At 42.0% G+C, this 19,237-nt stretch overlaps 1 protein-coding gene across 2 annotated transcripts in view; it reads right to left on the bottom strand.

Moving 5' to 3' along the window:
- Positions 1–19,237, bottom strand: part of C12H14orf39 (chromosome 12 C14orf39 homolog) — a 94,755-nt gene that overhangs the window by 50,786 nt on the left and 24,732 nt on the right. For both annotated transcript variants that reach the window (XM_075329996.1, XM_075329997.1), the window contains exons 5-7: positions 18,330–18,419; positions 2,594–2,781; positions 2,444–2,486 (exon numbers count right to left, since the gene is read on the bottom strand). In XM_075329996.1, the coding sequence (XP_075186111.1) occupies positions 2,444–2,486; positions 2,594–2,781; positions 18,330–18,419 (321 nt within the window). The remainder of the gene's footprint in view (positions 1–2,443; positions 2,487–2,593; positions 2,782–18,329; positions 18,420–19,237) is intronic.

Below are 19,237 nucleotides of genomic sequence, written 5' to 3'. Positions count from 1 at the left end.
CCAATCATGAGAAAAGGTATTTAAGGTGGCCACTTGCAAGTTGTTCTCCTATTTGAATCTCCTATGAAGAGTGGCATCATGGACTCCTCAAAACAACTCTCAAATGATCTGAAAACAAAGATTATTCAACATAGTTGTTCAGGGGAAGGATACAAAAAGTTGTCTCAGAGATTTAAACTGTAGTTTCCACTGTGAGGAACATAGTAAGGAAATGGAAGAACACAGGTACAGTTCTTGTTAAGCTCAGAAGTGGCAGGCCAAGAAAAATATCAGAACGGCAGAGAAGAAGAATGGTGAGAACAGTCACGGACAATCCACAGACCACCTCCAAAGACCTGCAGCATCATCTTGCTGCAGATGGTGTCAATGTGCATCGGTCAACAATACAGCGCACGTTGCACAAGGAGAAGCTGTATGGGAAAGTGATGCGAAAGAAGCCGTTTCTACAAGCACGCCACAAACAGAGTCGCCTGAGGTATGCCAAAGCACATTTGGACAGGCCAGTTACATTTTGGAAGAAGGTCTTGTGACCTGATGAAACAAAGATTGAGTTGTTTGGTCATACAAAAAGGCGTTGTGCATGGAGGCAAAAAAACACGGCATTCCAAGAAAAGCACTTGCTACCCACAGTAAAATTTGGAGGAGGTTCCATCATGCTTTGGGGCTGTGTGACCAATGCCGGCACCGGGAATCTTGTTAAAGTTGAGGGTCGCATGGATTCAACTCAGTATCAGCAGATTCTTGACAATAACGTGCAAGAATCAGTGACGAAGTTGAAGTTACGCAGGGGATGGATATTTCAGCAAGACAATGATCCAAAACACCGCTCCAAACCTATTCAGGCATTCATGCAGAGGAACAATTACAATGTTCTGGAATGGCCATCCCAGTCCCCAGACCTGAATATCATTGAAAATCTGTGGGATGATTTGAAGCGGCTGTCCATGCTCGGTGACCATCAAACTTAACTGAACTGGAATTGTTTTGTAAACAGGAATGTTCAAATATACCTTCATCCAGGATCCAGGAACGCATTAAAAGCTACAGGAAGCGACTATTATTTTTGCAAAAGGAGGATCTACATAATATTAATGTCACTTTTATGTTGAGGTGCTCATAGTTTTGCACCGGTCAAATTTTGTTTAAATGTGGATTGCACATTTTCTGTTAGTACAATAAACCTCATTTCAATCCAGAAATATTACTCAGTCCATCAGTTATTAGATATATGAAACTGAAATAGCTGTTGCAAAAACCCAAATTGTTATAAAGAAAAAAGGTTAACATTAATAGGGGTTCCCAAACTTTTTCATATGACTGTAGCTGAGGGCTGCAGCCCACAGCTGTCTGCTTTACATGTACTGGTTATCAAAAATAGGGGGAACCCCACAACATTCTTTTTTAATTTATTCCCTATCCACATTTGTTTGCAAGGCAATTATCCTGCTCTTACCCGCATTTTCCCAGTGCAGGCCCATAGCAATTATTGCGACCATTTTCCAGCCATTTTAGAGCAACAAAGTTTGGCGTCAGTGGTCAAGTCTAGGTACCAAACCACAGATTTAACTAACGTTCAGTCGAACCCAACGAATCCAAACATCCATGGGTCCATTCATCCCTATTGATGGCCTATTTTAAGGAAAGAGCATGAAATCCAGTGTTACCTTTAAATATTCTAATGAGTGGCCTGGACATAATATTATGTGACCTATTCTTTGAATAAGTCAACAATATCAGATCAGTAGGATCCTTTCTATGTGGGGCAGCTGCTGCCAAGAACTACAGGTAGGCTCCTATTCTCATTTATAACCAGCCGCTGCCAAGTACAGCAGATCAGACCTTGCTTTCTTAAGCAGGAGCTGATGTGTAGTTCTCGACAGAGGTCACCACACATTGAATAGTGCTGTATTGTTCAGAGTGGGTGCTATTTGTCGGACCACCACAGATCTGATAACAACCTCTTTAAAGAGAATCTGTCGGCAACTTTTTTCTATGTAATCTGAGAGCACCATAATTTATGGGCAGAGGCCCTGATTCCAGTATGGTGTCACTTACTGGGCTGTGCTTTTGTTTCAGTCAAGTCAGGGTTTTATCAGCAGATTATCACTACAGGACAAGGTGTCTTGTACCTTCTAGTCTAACCCCATCCCCACCACTCATTGGATGCTTTCTGCCAATGCAGTGTACACAGAAAGCTGCCAATCAGTGTTGTGGGCGGGGTTATATACAGCTTAGCATTCCAAGATCTGCTAGATCTGCAGCAGAAAAAAAAACTATGATTTTATGACAATTGCTGCAATCAGTAAACTAACACATTGCTTGCATCAGGGTGCTTTAAGTGTACATAGCAAAAATCTGATGACAGATTCCCTTTAATCTCCTATTCCTTAGTCAGTTCAGTTGCTACGTTTTAGAGATATGTAAAATTTTGAAAAATGGATACAGCCTCAAACTCCAGTCAATATAGGATCCAAATAAAGCAGGCTCTAACAAAAGAAAAAAAAACTGAATCAAATGTCATTATAATTTAAAGTCATAAAAATATAATTTTCAAATTATATATGGTAAAAAAAAAAAAGATTAATTAATTTACCCGAAATATCTTGAAGGATTCTGGCCTTCTTCTCTTGCTGCTCACCGTGTTTTTGGATTATGTTCAGTACATTGTCAAGTTCTTCTTTCATTGCATGGTATTCCTTTGCAAATGTGAATTCCCTATATTTATCTTCATGCTGTTTTAATATCTCTTTACATTTATTCACAGATTCTTGGTCATTTTTACTTGAAAATAAAAAATAAGTGAAAATGTTTAAGTAAAATAATTGAGCAGAAGGGGAGTGAAGGTGGAGTTTCCTCCATATAATATTATGCACTCCATAGTCCTCCACAAAATATAATGCACCCCGTAGTTCTTCATATAGAATAATGCACACGCCATAGTCCTCCACGTAGAATAATGCACATTCCATAGTCCTTCATGTAGAATAATGCACACCCCATAGTCCTCATGTAGAATAATGCACACCCCATAGTCCTCCATATTGTATAATACACACCCCATTGTCCTCCATATCATACAATGCACCCCATAGTCATCCATATAATATATTGCACACCCCATAGTCCTACATATAGAATAATGTACCACATAGTCTTCCATATAGCTTAATGCACCCATCATGTCCTCCATACACTGTGTGCAGAATTATTAGGCAAGTTGTATTTTAGAGGATTTTTTTTTATTATTTATCAACAACTATGTTCTCAATCAACCCAAAAGACTTCTACATATCAAAGCTTAATATTTTTGGAAGTTGGAGTGGTTTTTTTAGATTTGACTATCTTAGCAGGATATCTGTTTGTGCAGGTAACTATTACTGTGCAGAATTATTAGGCAACTTAATAAAAGCCAAATATATTCCCATCTCACTTGTTTATTGTCACCAGGTAAACCAATATAACTGCACAAAATTTAGAAATAAACATTTCTGACATGCAAAAACAAAACCCCAAAAAATTTGTGACCAATATAGCCACCTTTCTTTATGATGACACTCAGCAGCCGACCATCCATAGATTCTGTCAGTTTGTTCATCTGTTTACGATCAACATTGCGTGCAGCAGCCACCACAGCCTCCAGACACGGCTCCGAGAGGTGTACTGTTTTATCTCCCTGTAGAGCTTACATTTTATGAGGGACCACAGAATCTCTATGGGGTTCAGATCAGGTGAACAAGGGGGCCATGTCATTATTTATTCATCTTTTAGACCTTTACTGGCCAGCCACGCTGTGGAGTAGTTGGATGCATGTGATGGAGCATTGTCCTGCATGAAAATCATGTTTTTCTTGAACGATACCGACTTCTTCCTGTACCACTGCTTGAAGAAGTTGTCTTCCAGAAACTGGCAGTAGGTCTGGGAGTTGCGCTTCACTCCATCCTCAACCTGAAAAGGTCCCACAAGTTCATATTTGATGATATCAGCCCATACTAGTACCAACCTCCACTTTGCTGGTGTCTCAGTCGGAGTGGAGCTCTCTGCCCTTTACTGATCCAGCCTCTGGCACATCCATCTGGCCCATCAAGAGTCACTCTCATTTCATCAGTCCATAAAACCTTTGAAAAATCAGTCTTAAGATATTTCTTGGCCCAGTCTTGACGTTTTATGTTATGTTTCTTGTTCAAAGATGGTCATTTTTCGGCCTTCCTTATCTTGGCCATGTCCCTGAGTATGGCACACCTTGTGCTTTTTGAAACTCCAGTAACGTTGCAGCTCTGAAATATGGCCAAACTGGTGGCAAATGACATCTTGGCAGCTGCACGCTTGATTTTCCTCAATTAGTGGGCAGTTATTTTGTCCCTTTATTTCCCAACACGCTTCTTGCAACCCTGTTGGGTATTTGCCATGAAACACTTGATTGTTTGGTGATCACGCTTCAAAAGTTTAGCAATTTCAAGACTGCTGCATCCCTCTGCAAGACATCTCACAATTTTGGACTTTTCAGATCCCCTTAAGGGTATGTGCGCACGTTGCTTTTTACCTGCTTTTTACCTGCTTTTTTGCTGCTTTTTCTTCTGCGCTGTTTAATGCCAAAATGGATGTGTTCTTCTATTCAAGCAAAGTCTATGGGAATTTGGGTTTCTTGTTCACACTATGTTGTTCAAAATGCTGCCTTTTTGTGGCAGAACTTTGGTCAAAAACTCAGCTTTGCAGTGCAAAACCCAAATGGCAAAAACAATTGACATGTTGCTTCTTTGAAAAGCTGAGTTTTTGACCAAAGTTCTGCCTCAAAAAGGCAGCATTTTGAACAACATAGTGTGAACAAGAAACCCAAATTCCCATAGACTTTGCTTGAATAGAAGAACACATCCATTTTGGCATTAAACAGCGCAGAAGAAAAAGCAGCAAAAAAGCAGGTAAAAAGCAGGTAAAAAGCAACGTGCGCACATAAATCTCTCTTCTGACCCATTTTGCCAAAGGGAAAAAAGTTGCCTAATAATTAAGCACACCTTATATAGGTTGTTGATGTTATTACACCGCACCCCTCCTCATTACAGAGATGCACATCACCTGAGTTACTTAATTGGTAGTTGGCTCTCAAGCCTATACAGCTTGGAGTGTAGGACAACATGTAGAAAAAGTATCATGTGATCAAAATACTCATTTACCTAATAATTCTGCACACAGTGTATAATATTATGCATCCCCATAGTCCTCCATATAATTTTATGCACCCCCATAGTCCTACATATACTATAATGCACTTCATAGTCCTCCATATAATATATTGCCCACCCCATAGCTCTCCATAGAGAATAATGCACCCCATAGTTCTCTATATAATAACATACACACTCCAAATAATATTATGGCCACCATTGTACTTATTGATTTAAAAAAAATAAATACCCGCCTCCTGACGTTCCTTCGCTGCTCTGGTCTCCATGTTCAGAGTTCTGCAACTCTGCTCATCTCAGCACAGTGGGCATGCTGTAGAGACGTCATCACGCTCGCTGCGCTGAGAAGCCAGATGCCGAGGTGGAAGGATGGAAGAAGGAGTGTCAGCAGAGAGATGCCTGTTTCATCATTGCTTTAAACTCTATCAGCATCCCCATAGTGGCAGCGGTGGGAAGGAGTTCACCTGGCCACTGAATTTTTTTTACCTAAAAAAAAGAAATCCGGTAGAAATGCCAACAAAACCTAACTTTATGGTATGTGCATGTGACATCTTTTTTAGATAAAGTCCACTAGGAATCTGCCTGAAAAAGTACAGCAAAATTGCAGCAAAAAATGGACATAAAACACAGTAATTGTCACTTCTTTTCCTTAATGTTAATTAAATAACATGTTCATTTTTTGGGTGTCTTTGCTTGGAAGCCGACCACTTTCTATAACAGAAGTAGATGTAGGAAAAAGACGCTTAGGCTACTTTCACACATCCGGCTTGAGCACTGCGGCTCAATCCGGCTGTGAAACCTATGCAACAGATGTGGCGAAAACACCGCATCCTTTGCATAAGTTTTTACATGCGGCCCGTCCATTTTTTTCCGGTTGCGGCATGCTACTGAGCATGCGCAGTGGAAGAAACCGCATGCGGCGGCTGCGTTTTTTTCCGCATCGCGCCGCATCCGGCGTCCATAGGCATGCATTGAAAAATGCGCCGCAGCGGCCGGATGCGGCGCGATGCGGTTTTTTTTGCCAGAGCCAAAAAACGTTCCAGGCAACATTCCATCCGGCCGCGGCATCGGCTAAATCTGCCGCATGCGGCAAAAACCGGACCGAAAGCAAGCCCATGCGGCACAATACGGCACCAATGTAAGTCTATGCAAAAAAAACCGCAACCGGCGGCAAAAAAAAACGGTTGCGGTTTTTCTGCAGAGCGCCGTATTGTGCCGCAGAGCAAAAACCGGATGTGTGAAAGTAGCCTTACGGAAATGACCCCAGAAAGCCACTGACTTTTTCCTGATGTAGCTTTGTGAAAGAAAACTCTAAAGGGGGAGCCCTCGGATTAAAGACATTGTGTGCTCATAGCCTTACGACATTTAGTTTTTGGGGAGAATGTTTAAATAGTAAACGGAATCTGTCACTATTTTTTTTTCTATCGAATCTGAGAGCAGAATAACGTATGGGCAGAGATCCTGATTCCAGTGGTGTCACCTGCTGTCATTTTGATACAATCCCTGTTTTCTCTGCTGAAAATCTAGCAGTGCTCAGAATGCTGAGTTGTGTATAACCCCGCCCACACCACTGATTGGCAGCTTCCTGTGTAAACTCTGCATAGGCAGAAAGCTACTAATCAGTGGTGGGGGTGGGTTTGGACTAGGAAGCACGAGGCAGCTAGTCCTGTAGTGATCTCTCCTGCTGAAAAGTCACTGATTGTAATGAAACAGCAACTCACAGCCTAGTAAGTGATCCATCACTGGAATCAGGGTATGTGAACCTACATTATGCTGCTCTCAGATTACATAGTAAAAACTTGCTGATGGATTCCCTTTAAGGTATCTGATGGCGCATGCCATTAATTGGGATTCAGATTACTTAGTGAAAACCTGCTGACAGATTCCCTTTAACCCCTTCACCCCCTGGCCGATTTTTCGTTTTGGGGTTTTTTTTTCTCCCCTTCTTCTAAGAGCCGTAACTTTTTTATTTTTCCTCCAATCTTGCCATATGAGGGATTGTTTTTTGCGAAATGAGTTTTAATTTTAAATGAAACCATAAGCTTTACCATATAGTGTACTGGTAAACAGCAAAAAAATTCCAAGTGCAAATTGCAAAAAAAAGTGCGATTGCATGATTGTTTTTGAGATATTTTATGCACCGTATTCACCATATGGTAAATCTGATGTGTTGGTGTGATGCCTCAGGTCGGTGCAAGTTTGTAGACACCAAACATAGATTTACTTTTATCTAAGGGATTAAAAAAAAAAAAATTTGTCCAAAAAAAGTTGGGCATGTAGCGTTCTCATTTTTCAGGATCTTTAGCTCAGTGATGGCTTATTTTCTGCATCTCGAGCTAATGTTTTTACCTGTACCATTTTTGCGCAGATGCTACATTTTGATCACCTGTTATTGCATTTTGTGCAAAATTTGCGGCAACTAAAAAAACGTAATTTTGGCGTTTGGAATTGTTTTCCCGCTATGCTTTTTACCGATCAGATTAATTGATTTTATATTTTAATAGATCGGGCATTTCTTTTTTTTATTTTCTTTAACCCTTTAATTTTCAATGGGGCGAAAGGGGGGTGATTTGAACTTTTATTTTTTAAAAAAATTTTTAAAACCTTTTTATTTCTATTTTACTAGTCCCCCTAGGGGACTATAAGGATCAGCAGTCAGATCGGGGGAACTGATCTCCTGTAACCTACAGTACTCAGCTGCTTGTAACAGGTGTCATGGGAGCTTCAGGAGTCATCACAAGAACCTGTGCTACCATGAGAACCATCGGATCCACGTGATCACGTCACGTGACTTCCGGTGGAGGCCGGAGAGTATGCGATTACTGTGATCGCCATTAAAATGACGCTGTCACATTTTGATAGTGCCATTTAAGGGGTTAACAGGTACGGGTGGATAGCAATTCCACTAGTGCCTGCAAGGCACACAAGTCACCTGTACACATCAGCTGACGTGCTCGGAATCCCCCCAGCTGCCCGCGGCAGCCAGTGGGGATTAACACTATGACCGCAGGGACGTAATATTACTGCCCGTAGTCGTTAAGGGGTTAAGGTAACTGATGGGGCATGCCATTAATTGGAATTCAGATTACATAGTGAAAATCTGCTGACGGATTCCCCTTAAGGTATCTGATGGAGCATGCCATAATTGGGATTCAGATTACATAGTGAAAATCTGCTGACGGATTCCGTTTAAGGTATCTGATGGAGCATGCCTGTCATGTTTCATGCATGGCTCTGCCATTCCTGAGCCGGTGCATGTATCCCGCCTCCTGGGTTTAGGTCCCTTGGGAGGGGCCTGTTTGTTCTGGCCTCATTCCGGGGGTCGCGTCGCCATATCTTGGTGCTGCTACTTCCGGGATGCCGCCAGTAATATTTCTAGCTCTGCTGCATGCACTGTTCCTCAGAGTAGTTCTCTGTTTCTTGTCCTGCTATCCGGTATTGATTGCCCTGACCTCTGTTCCTCTTGCCCGACCTAACATCTGTCTCTCCTTCCCGACCTCACCAGACCTCTGTTTCCCCGACCTGACCTTACCTCCATTTCCCCGACCTGTCCTGACCTCCATCCCTCCTTACTGACCTTACCTGTGTTCCTCCCTGTCCTCCGGACTCCAGTCCTGTTTCGTGTCCTCCCCTGTGCTTACTTGCTCTCCCGGTATCCGACCTCGGCTCTGTTCTTTGACTTTGGCTTATATTCTCCTCTGTACAGACGTGACATCCCGGCATAGACCCTGACTGATATACTATCCCTGCTCTTGTGTTAGCGACCTCTAGTGGGCTTCTGTCTAACTGTACTCATAAGTTCTCTTTCTAACGGAGTCCCAGTGCCCACTAGCGGTAGCTTAACAATGCCATTAATTGGGATTCAGATTACACAGTGAAAATCTGCTGACAGATTCCCTTTAAGGGATCTGATGGAGCATGCCATTAAGGTCAGAGTCACACTTGCATATGACTCGGCGAGTCTCGCATCGCGATCACACGACTGTTATGATTCAGGGACCGAGGAGGATCAAAAAATGTGGAATCCCAAAAAGGTAACAGAGTGGCTGGAAACTTAACGGACTGCAGACCTAATCCTGACACACAACTAGAAGTAGCCGTGGGGCATGCCTACGATGACCTGGATGCCTCGACAGAGCTGGAGAACTAAATAATCTCACAGATAGAGATATAAGAAAGCTAATCTGCCTCGGAGCAGTCCCCAAAGATAGATAGATAGCCCCCCACATGTAAAGGCTACGGTGATATAGAAAAACACAATACAAAGCCAGAAAAGACAGATTTCAGCAAAGATGAGGCCCAAACTATCTTTATAGGAAAGGATAGGAAAGAGCAACTGTCTACAGCTGTAAAAACCCTAATATATACCAGCAGTTCTGATATGGAAAAATCCTGAGGTCACACAACTTCTCCCCCACTGTATCAGCACTCTGATGTTACTGGGATCCAAAAACACTACTACAGATGACGGACTGAATTAATACCAAGCATGACAAACACTAAGTATACAGACACTCTCAGCAGGGAATGATCCCATTCCACCAAGAACTCCACACAGACAAAATAAGAATCACGCCTTAGTATTAAAGCAGAAAAACAAGTGGAAAACAAACAGCAGAGGTACAAAGACACTTATCTGAGAGGAGTTCTGGTAGTGAGCAGAGCTGGCTACAGAATGTCCTTAACCCCTTAACGACCGCGGGCCGTAAAATTACGTCCTAAATGACATAATCTTACTGCCCGCGGTCCTCCGGCGGCAGCATGCCGCGATCGGCACACATCTCAGCTGATTTTCACAGCTGAGATGTGTGCCTGCTAGGCACGAGCAGAATCGTTATCTGCTCGTGCCGATTAACCCCTTATATGGCGCTGTCAATACATGACAGCGCCATTATAAGCGCAATCGCGGTAAAGTTTTACTTACCGCCGAAACCGGAAGTCACGTGACGCGATCACGTGACTCCCGATAGTTGTCATGGTAGTACAGGGTCATGTGATGACTCCTGTACTACACATGAATTGGTTTCACTTTCGCTGTGCCCGGGGCACAGCAAAAGAGAAAGACAGCGTATCTGCTGTTTACAGCCTTCCAGCTGTGATCAGCAGATACTGCAGAGCGATCGGAATGCTGATCGCAATAGCCCCCTAGGGGGACTAGTAAAATAAAAAAAAAAAGTAAAAAAATAAGTTTTAAAAAATTAAAAAAAAACAAAAAAACCTAAAAGTTCAAATCACCCCCCATTCGCCCCATTGAAAATTAAAGGGTTAAAAAAATAAAAAATATACACACATTTGGTATCGCCGCGTTCAGAAACGCCCGATCTATCAAAATATAAAATCAATTAATCTGATCAGTAAACGGCGTAGCGGCAAAAAAATTCCAAACGCCAAAACGACGTTTTTTTGTCGCCACAACTTTTGCGCAAAATGCAATAAGAGGCGATCAAAACGTAGCATCTGCGCAAAAATGGTACCGTTAAAAACGTCATCTCGAGACGCAAAAAATAAGCCGTCATTGAGCCTAAGATCCCGAAAAATGATAACGCTACGGGTCACGGAATATGGCGTAAAACGTGCGCCACTTTTTTCGGACAAACTTCCGATTTTTTTTTAACCCCTTATATAAAAGTAAACCTATACATGTTTGGTGTCTACGAACTCGCACTGACCTGAGGCATCACACCCACACATCAGTTTTACCATATAGTGAACACAGTGAATAAAATATCTCAAAAACCATAGTGCTATCGCACTTTTTTTGCAGTTTTTCAGCATTTGGAATTTTTTTGCCATTTTCTAGTACACAATATGGTAAAACTGATGGTTTCATTTAAAAGTACAGCTCGTTCCGCAAAAAATGAGCCCTCACATGACCATATTGACTGAAAAATAAAAAAGTTACGTCTCTCAGAAAAAGAATGGCGAAAAAAAAAAACGGAAAGCGAAAAATCGGCCGGTCGTGAAAGGGTTAACACACATGAGACATTGACCACCAGCAAGTAACAAGAGAAAACTACTCGGTTAAATAGCCCAATCTGACCCTGATTGCCAGTCCTCCAAAGGTGTGTGGCTTTCATTCCACAAATCAACTGCACCACCAGCACTGACCACAAGAGGGAGCCCCAAACTGGAAAACGTATTCACAACAACCGACACAGCCACACACTCTTATACAGGAGCGGGTCAGCTGCATAGAAATACATGCAGCTGAGAAGCTCCTGTCCATAGAGTGTGTGGCCGCCCCGGGTCATCCCGATGCGAGACTCGCTGAGTCATACGCAAGTGTGACTCTGGCCTAATTGAGATTCAGATTACATAGTGAAAACCTGCTGACAGATTCCCTTTAAGATATCTGATGAAGCATGCTATTGATTGGGATTCATATGGAAGCTGCCATAATAAAATTTATATTAATCCATAATAAACTAAACACATGAACACTATTAATGATAAAAGTAAACATTCATATGCCTTAATATATTATAGCTCTCCAAAACAACAGTGTATGCATCGAATGACCTTACATTAACATTTCAATCCAAACTTTAGAAAAGTTTTGAAAAATGGAGTCAGTTTTTTTTACTTATTTGAACAAATGTGAGCGAGCCTGGTACACAATTGTTGCACACTGTGTGGTTATTATTTTTAGGATCAATCACTGCTTTGCAAAAGTTGATTGCCAATGTTGAGTTCAATAATGTTGTAGCCCACTCAAAAGAAAAAAAAATACATTTTCAATAATAAATCCAGCCTCTCTTGGGATTCAATTTCCCTTTCACTTGAAAAGGTATGTACCATACTGAAGAGGCTCCTAAGTGGTTTGCATCAATTCCTCTACCACAATCAACCTCCTGAGACTCGTCCGGCCCAAACCAAAATAAGCTAGTTTTAAATTGCTCAGTATTATACATAATATAGAGTGCAATGGCGTATATTTGAAATTGATGAAAAACATTTCTTTAACAGTTTGATATATGTCCTGTTTTTCCAAACAATCATTTTAGAAGTTATCTGGCAAGATTTATATATATACTAGTCAAATTGTGTGTCTATTTCGCCAGCATTTCCAAACTAATAATCATAATTATCTTAGTCTGGGTTCACATCAACATTTCCATTCTGATTTTAATGGCTTGATTTAATTACATGCACAATAGGAAAAATTGATCCATTAAAACATATTGACACCGTCAGGGGCATTTGTTTTTACTTAAATGCATGTATTGTGGTCTAAAAATTATTTTTGCAAATGGGTTTCATTAAAAATGTTGCGCCGTTTGTCTTTTACAGTTTCCGGCACATTGCTGATTGCAAAATGAGTTAACTGAGAATCTGTCAGTCAGCTCATTCTGATGATGAAATTGTAGAGCTGGTTTCACATATCCAATTTTCACAATCCATGCATGAAGTTGGCCGTGGGTTTCCTGACCAAAATGCAACGGTCTCAGAAATATATATTAGTCTGTTGATTTTGGGTCCGTACATTGTGGCCTGTGCACAAAATCTGAAAGTCGAATATATGGAACTGGCCATTTAGTTTTTTGCCTTTTTCATGAGGCTAAGAACGCACTTTGCGTTTCCACCTGCATTTTTGCTGCTTTTTAGGTCAGTTTTGAGAAGCACCTTTTTCATGCCAAAAGGCATGCGTTTTGATTTTCCAGCAAAGTCAATGGAAAATGGGGATTTCTAGACCGCACTTTGCGTTTCTAAACGCTGCATTTAATTTGCATATTTTGTGGCAAAAACCATGCGTTCAAAGAAGCAACATGTCAGTTGTTTTTGCCATTTTGGGTGCGTTTTGCTAACATTGAAGTCAATGAGAAATGGCAAAAACCAAGATTCCTTCAAATTCCTGCGTGTTACCTGCTTTTTATGTGCAGAAAACATGCGTTTTGGACTTCCAAAACGCATGCTTTTTGGACATCAAAATAATGATTTGATATGTCCCTTTATACACACACATAATCCGATAATTAAATTTAAGAAAAATATGCATTTATTGCTATTTTAGCGCTAAAATGTATATTACCGCTATTTTTTTATGAAATATATCTATTTTCATTATTTTTCCCATTAATATAGATTTGATCCTTTTTTTTCTCTTTTTTCATTCTGTTTGACTGTTTAAACTTTATTTAGCAGTGTCTTGATGTTCAAAACGCAACTGTCAAAAAGCAGGTGAAAACGCTTGTAAAAAGCGCTGAAACCGCATCTAAAACGCGGTAAATACGCATGCGTTTTCAGCGCTAAAGTTCAGAAAAAGGCAACTTTGGTCAAATCAATTAAGCCCAAAACGTGCGTTTAGAACTGCAAGTAGGAGAACGCAAAGTGGGGTCTCAGCCTTACTCTTCTTGTTCTGGTTTATGACCGTAGACTTCATAAAAAGGCAAACTCTCTACATAAGGAGCTGACTGAGAGATTCTGAGTTAACTCTTTCTGCAAACAGCAATGTGCAGGGAAATAAAGAGCCTGTAAAAGCCAAATTTTTAATGAACCCCCAACTGTAAAATTATTTTTATTCCAAAATTCAGGCACTTTAGTTAAAAAAAATATATATATTGTCCTTGGAGGTGTCCATAACATTTAAACAGAATAAATAATGGATGGAAACGGTAGAAATTCCCATTATATCCCCTATCCATTGACTTTCATGTTAAAACAAATAATTAAAAAAAGCTCCTTTATGTCCTTTGGAGGTTGACCGACTGAAATAATAAAAATAAAACCTTAGAATGCAGTAAACTATTAAAATACGATCCCCTGCTGCTCCCATTCCTATGCTGCCTGGGTTCCCCGCTGGTCTCTGTACTTCCAGTACGTGATTGGCTGCAGTGGTCACATGTTCTTATGGATGAAGCAGGAAAGTCACAGATTGGCTCTGTACTTTCTGTCGCATCCTGAGAGACCTGTGATTGTTGCAGCCGAGTATTAGCACCAAATGACCAACCTGTCATCACTATAGCTGGTGATTGGCTGCACATTTCAGACTTTGCAGGAAGTCTACCTAAAGTAGGATGTACATAGTCCTACTCAGGGGCGGACATATCACTGGTGCAACAGGGGCCCAAGAGGTAAGGGGGCCCATTTCCACAGCCAAACCAAGTGAAATAGTGTATTGTGAGTAGCTCTAAATCTGCAAAGGGCCCATATATTGTTCTTGCAAAGGGACCCTTTTCTGTCCATGTCCATCAGTGCTCCTACTTTGGCTAGACAACCCCTATAATGTTGTTATATGAGTGACTGCTTAGGGGCGCAAAAAAAGAGATACAATACCAAGATCTTTTGTGACGTGTGTATATGAAAAAAGGCATTTGTGTGAGGCCTCCGACACACATCCGTTAAAAACGTGCGTGTTTTGTCCGTTTCCGTATATACCAGAGACACGGACAAACGTGCACCAATGTTAATCTATGTTTGTGGTCAAACTTGTGTTTTTCATCATGTCCGTGTGTCCGTGTCCATGATCCGTATGTGTTTCCGTTTTTCACGGCAGCATGTCCGTTTCCTGCACGGAACACGCACACACAGACACCATGAAAGTAAATGGTTTGGTGCGCACAAGTACGTGACACGGATGCATCTCTGTATACTCCGTGTACGTTTTGTGCTTTTTTGTACCAATGTCGGCTATTCTTTCTTTTTCTGTCTATGTCGGTCAATCTCCCTCAGTCCGTCGGTCGGTCTCTCTCTGTCGGTCGGTCTCTCTCTGTCTTGTCTGTCCCTCTCTCTGTCTGTCGGTCAGTCTCCCCCCTCTCTCATACTTACCGATCCCCGATCACCGGCGCGGCGCTGCACAGCGTTCACACTGCTCCGGCGGCTTTTACTATTTTGAAAAAGCCGGCCACTCATTAATCAATCTCGTATTCCCTGCTTTCCCCGCCCATCGGCGCCTATGATTGGTTGCAGTGAGACACGCCCCCACGCTGAGTGACAGCTGTCTCACTGCAACCAATCACAGCCGCCGGTGGGCGGGTCTATACTGTGCAGGAAAATAAATAAATTAAAAAAAACGACTTGCGGTTCCCCCCCATTTTGATACCAGCCAGGGTAAAATCACATGGCTGAAGACTGGTATTCTCAGGATGGGGAGCTCCACATTATGGGGAGCCCCCCAGCTTAAGGGTATGTGTCCACGTTGCTTTTTACCTGCTTTTTACCTGCTTTTTTGCTGCTTTTTCAACTGCAGCGTTTAATGCCGAAATGGATGTGTTCTGCTTTTCAAGCAAAGTCTATGGGAATTTGGGTTTCTTGTGCCCACTATGCAGTTCAAACTGCAGCCTTTTTCTGGCAGAAATTTGGGCAAAAACTCTGCTTTGCAGTTCAAAACCCAAATAGCAAAAACAATTAGATGTGACAGTTCTGGGACTCTACCCGGCTCTTCCCGAATTGCCCTGGTGTGTTGGCAATCGGGGTAATAAACAGTTAATGGCAGCCCATAGCTGCCACTAAGTCCAAGATTAATAATGTCCGGCGTCTCCCCGAGATACCTTCCATGATTAATCTGTAAGTTACAGTAAATAAACACACACAACGAAAAATCCTTTATTTGAAATAAGAAACACTAAAAAAAACACCTCGTTCACCATTTTATTAAGCCCCAAATACCCATCCATGTCCAGCGTAATCCACGGAGGTCCCGTGTCGCTTCCAGCTCTGCTACATGAAGGTGACAGGAGCGGCAGAAGAACCCTGCGGCTCCTGCCAGATCCACACAGTAACTGAGGTGAGCCGTGCGATCAGTTGTGCTGTCACTGAAGTTACTCCAACTGTGACAGCAAGTCCCCCGAGTGACAGCGATGAAGTCACAGGTGAGTTGCGGTCACAGGTGGAGGATCCAGCTAGCCGCGGGTAACCTGAGTGACGGCAGCGCTAATCGCGCTGCTCACTTCAGTTACTCTGGGGATTAGCGGTCACCGGTGAGTCCTGCACGGGTGACCGCTAATCAGTAACGACACCCAGACAGAGCCGCGGGATGACAATGAAGTCGGGTGAAGTTCACCCGAGTTCATTCTTAGCGCCCGACTCTGTCTGCTGTCTGCGGTTAAGCATCAACGACATTTTACATCACACACGCGGACATTTCACATGGAAAACACACTTACACCTCAGTTACAAATCTCACGCACACACGGGCATTACACACGCACACACGGCTAGCATACGCCGGTCACACAGATGCCACACGGACCATAAAAACAGACACAAAAACGGGACACGGACCCGAAAAACGGACCATAACACACGTGCGTGCATTTTCACGGATGTGTGTCAGAGGCCTGAGGCATAGTGTAGACCAGGGGTCTCAAACACGGGGCTTTGAGTGAACTGCTGGTACCGCGCAGAGCTATCTTCAGAACTATACCTTAAGGCCCCGTTACATGCTATGATTTACCTGACGATATGTTGTTGGGGTCCCGGTTTCCGTGACGCACTTCCGTCATCGTTAGCGACGTCGTTGCGTGTGACACTTACGTGCGACTCCGAACGATCGCAAATAGGTTGAACATCGTTGATCGTTGACACGTCGTTCAGTTTCAAAATATTGTTCGTATTTTGGAATGCAGCAGACATATTGCTACCTTTGACACCCTGCAGTGCAAACGACGAACAACATCCACACGACCGCCTTGGTCAAACAATATATCGCTGAACGATGTTGCATCGTTTGTGAGATGTGTACGTGTGACCGCTACTAAACGACCTATGTGCGATCTCGGCAAATCGTAACTATGATCTGGGCTTGTCACATCGGTACTGAGATCGTCAGATAAATCATAGCGTGTAACGGGGCCTTAAGGCAGCCGCTGGACAATCACAAGGCCAGCAGCTGATGTAGGGATATGACATCATGCACTGGACTCTGATTGGCCAGCAGCTGCCATTGGTTTAGGGCTGCAGAGAGCTCTGTGCCAGCAGTTCATTCAAATGAAATAAAGCGCTGACTGCTGCAGGCACTGGCCACAATCGTCACGTGGTCCATGTCCCTGCAGGCTACAACAAACAGGGAAGAGTGCAATGAGGGAAACAGAGGAGAGGTGAGAAGAATCTTTTTTTATGTGTTTATGAAGAAATTACTACAGGATGGGACATTATTGTAAGATGGGAACAAAGATGGACACATTACTACAAAGTGACAAGGATGTGCACATTACTACAAGGAGGCCAGGATGGGCACATTACTACAAGGAGACCAGGATAGGCACATTACTACAAAGAAACCAGGATGGGCACATTACTACAAGGATACCAGGATAGGCAAATTACTACAAGGAGACCAGGATAGGCACATTACTACAAGGAGACCAGGATGGGCACATTACTACAGGATGGAGACAAAGATTGGCACATTACTACAGGATGGGGACAAGGATGGGCACATTACTATAGGACGGGGACATTACTACAAGGAGACTGGGATAGGCACAATACTACAGGATTTTGACATTACTACAGGATGGGGACCATGATTGGCACATTACTACAGGATGAGGACCAGGATGGACACATTAGTACAAGAAGGAGACCAGGATGGGGTTTATTACTACAGGATGGGGACAAAGATAGGCACATTACTAGAGGATGGGGACCAAGACGGGCATATTACTACAAGATGAGGACCCCATAGAAAAATTACTACAAGATGTTGGCCAAAATTACTATATGGTTCTAATTGTAATACCATATTACATACAAAAAGGGGATAAAATGTAAAAAAAAAAAAAAAAAAAAAGTTGTGTTTTTTTAGTTTTGTTTTTTTTTTTAAATAAAGCAAGGAAATTTCTTTTTACCATTAAAATTGCTTTTTGATATATCAACGAAAATAAACAAAAAAGTACATGCTATCTCTACATCCGTAACAATTCAAGCTATAAAACCGTACCATAACCCAAACAATGAATGACATTTAAAAGAGAAAAATTAAAAAAATGAGTGAAAATTTCACAAAGTGACCCTAAGGTATATAGAAAAAAAATATATGGTATTGCAACAATGTCACTTTATCCTGCAAAGAATGCAGCCCCCCAAATATTTATTTTTCTATGTGCAGCCAGCCGAGTTTGAGACTCCTGGTGTAGGCAGACCTTGTCCTCCCATTCATAATCCACAAACGTGGTGTGACTCAACACTACGATAATATAGGAATCCGCATACTTATCATTTTCGGATGTATTTATTTCACTTTCCAACTGGATCTGAAGAAATTCTTTTTCTCGTTCCAGCATTGCAGACGTTGACGTGTATCTGGGACAATAAGACAACAAAAGTCGAATGTTAACATTCACTTTACTAAGGTTTTTATCAGATAATACTAAGTGCTGAGCATTGACGCCTTGTAGAATTTGGTTCCAACCTAGGAAATCATCTGCAGATGGAGTTTGTAATCAGGGCTGTGGAGTCGAAGTTGTGGAGTCGGAGATCATTTTGGTGGAGTCGGAGTCGGTATAAAATGGACTGACTTCGACTACTAAATTTAGGATTTAGTATATGTGAGATGGAAGGCCACAGTGCTGTTCATGTAACTGAGGAACAAACAGATATTGCAACAGAAGAACAGCAAAAGGATACTTTAGAATTAGATGATCTTGTTGAAGCTACTTCAAAACACTTTCATATTCATCACATGCGCTGTGTTGTGCACACTCTGCAGCTGGCAATAAGGGATAGTCTGCAAGAGGGACATGCTGGAAATCTGATTGGAAAAGTGAAGAAATTGGTTATTGCCGCCAGAACCCTCTAAAATTGATTCCATCTTGAAGAGACGTGCTGGGAAAGGGGCAATTGTCGATTAAGCCACTCAGTGGGGCAGCACTTATTTAATGATTGAGCGATTGCTTGAACTAAAACCGTTTCTTATAGATATGGTGAACCCTCAGGTAACCCTAAATGAAGGTCAATGGACACAGGTGGCTGAATTGAAGGAATTGCTTAATCATCCATTTACTGTGACTAAACAATTACAAGCTGAGGATTTAACTCCTGGTATTTTCATAAGGGAGTGGAAGAACTTGCTATTTTGCCTGTCCCAAAGAGGAGGTTTAATCGCAGATGGCATTTCTGCT

The sequence above is a fragment of the Anomaloglossus baeobatrachus genome, chromosome 12, assembly GCF_048569485.1.
Source record: "Anomaloglossus baeobatrachus isolate aAnoBae1 chromosome 12, aAnoBae1.hap1, whole genome shotgun sequence".
In the NCBI taxonomy this organism is placed as follows: Eukaryota; Metazoa; Chordata; class Amphibia; order Anura; family Aromobatidae; genus Anomaloglossus; species Anomaloglossus baeobatrachus.
The sequence above is the reverse complement of the archived record's forward strand: the minus strand, read 5'-3'. Positions and strand labels throughout refer to the sequence as shown.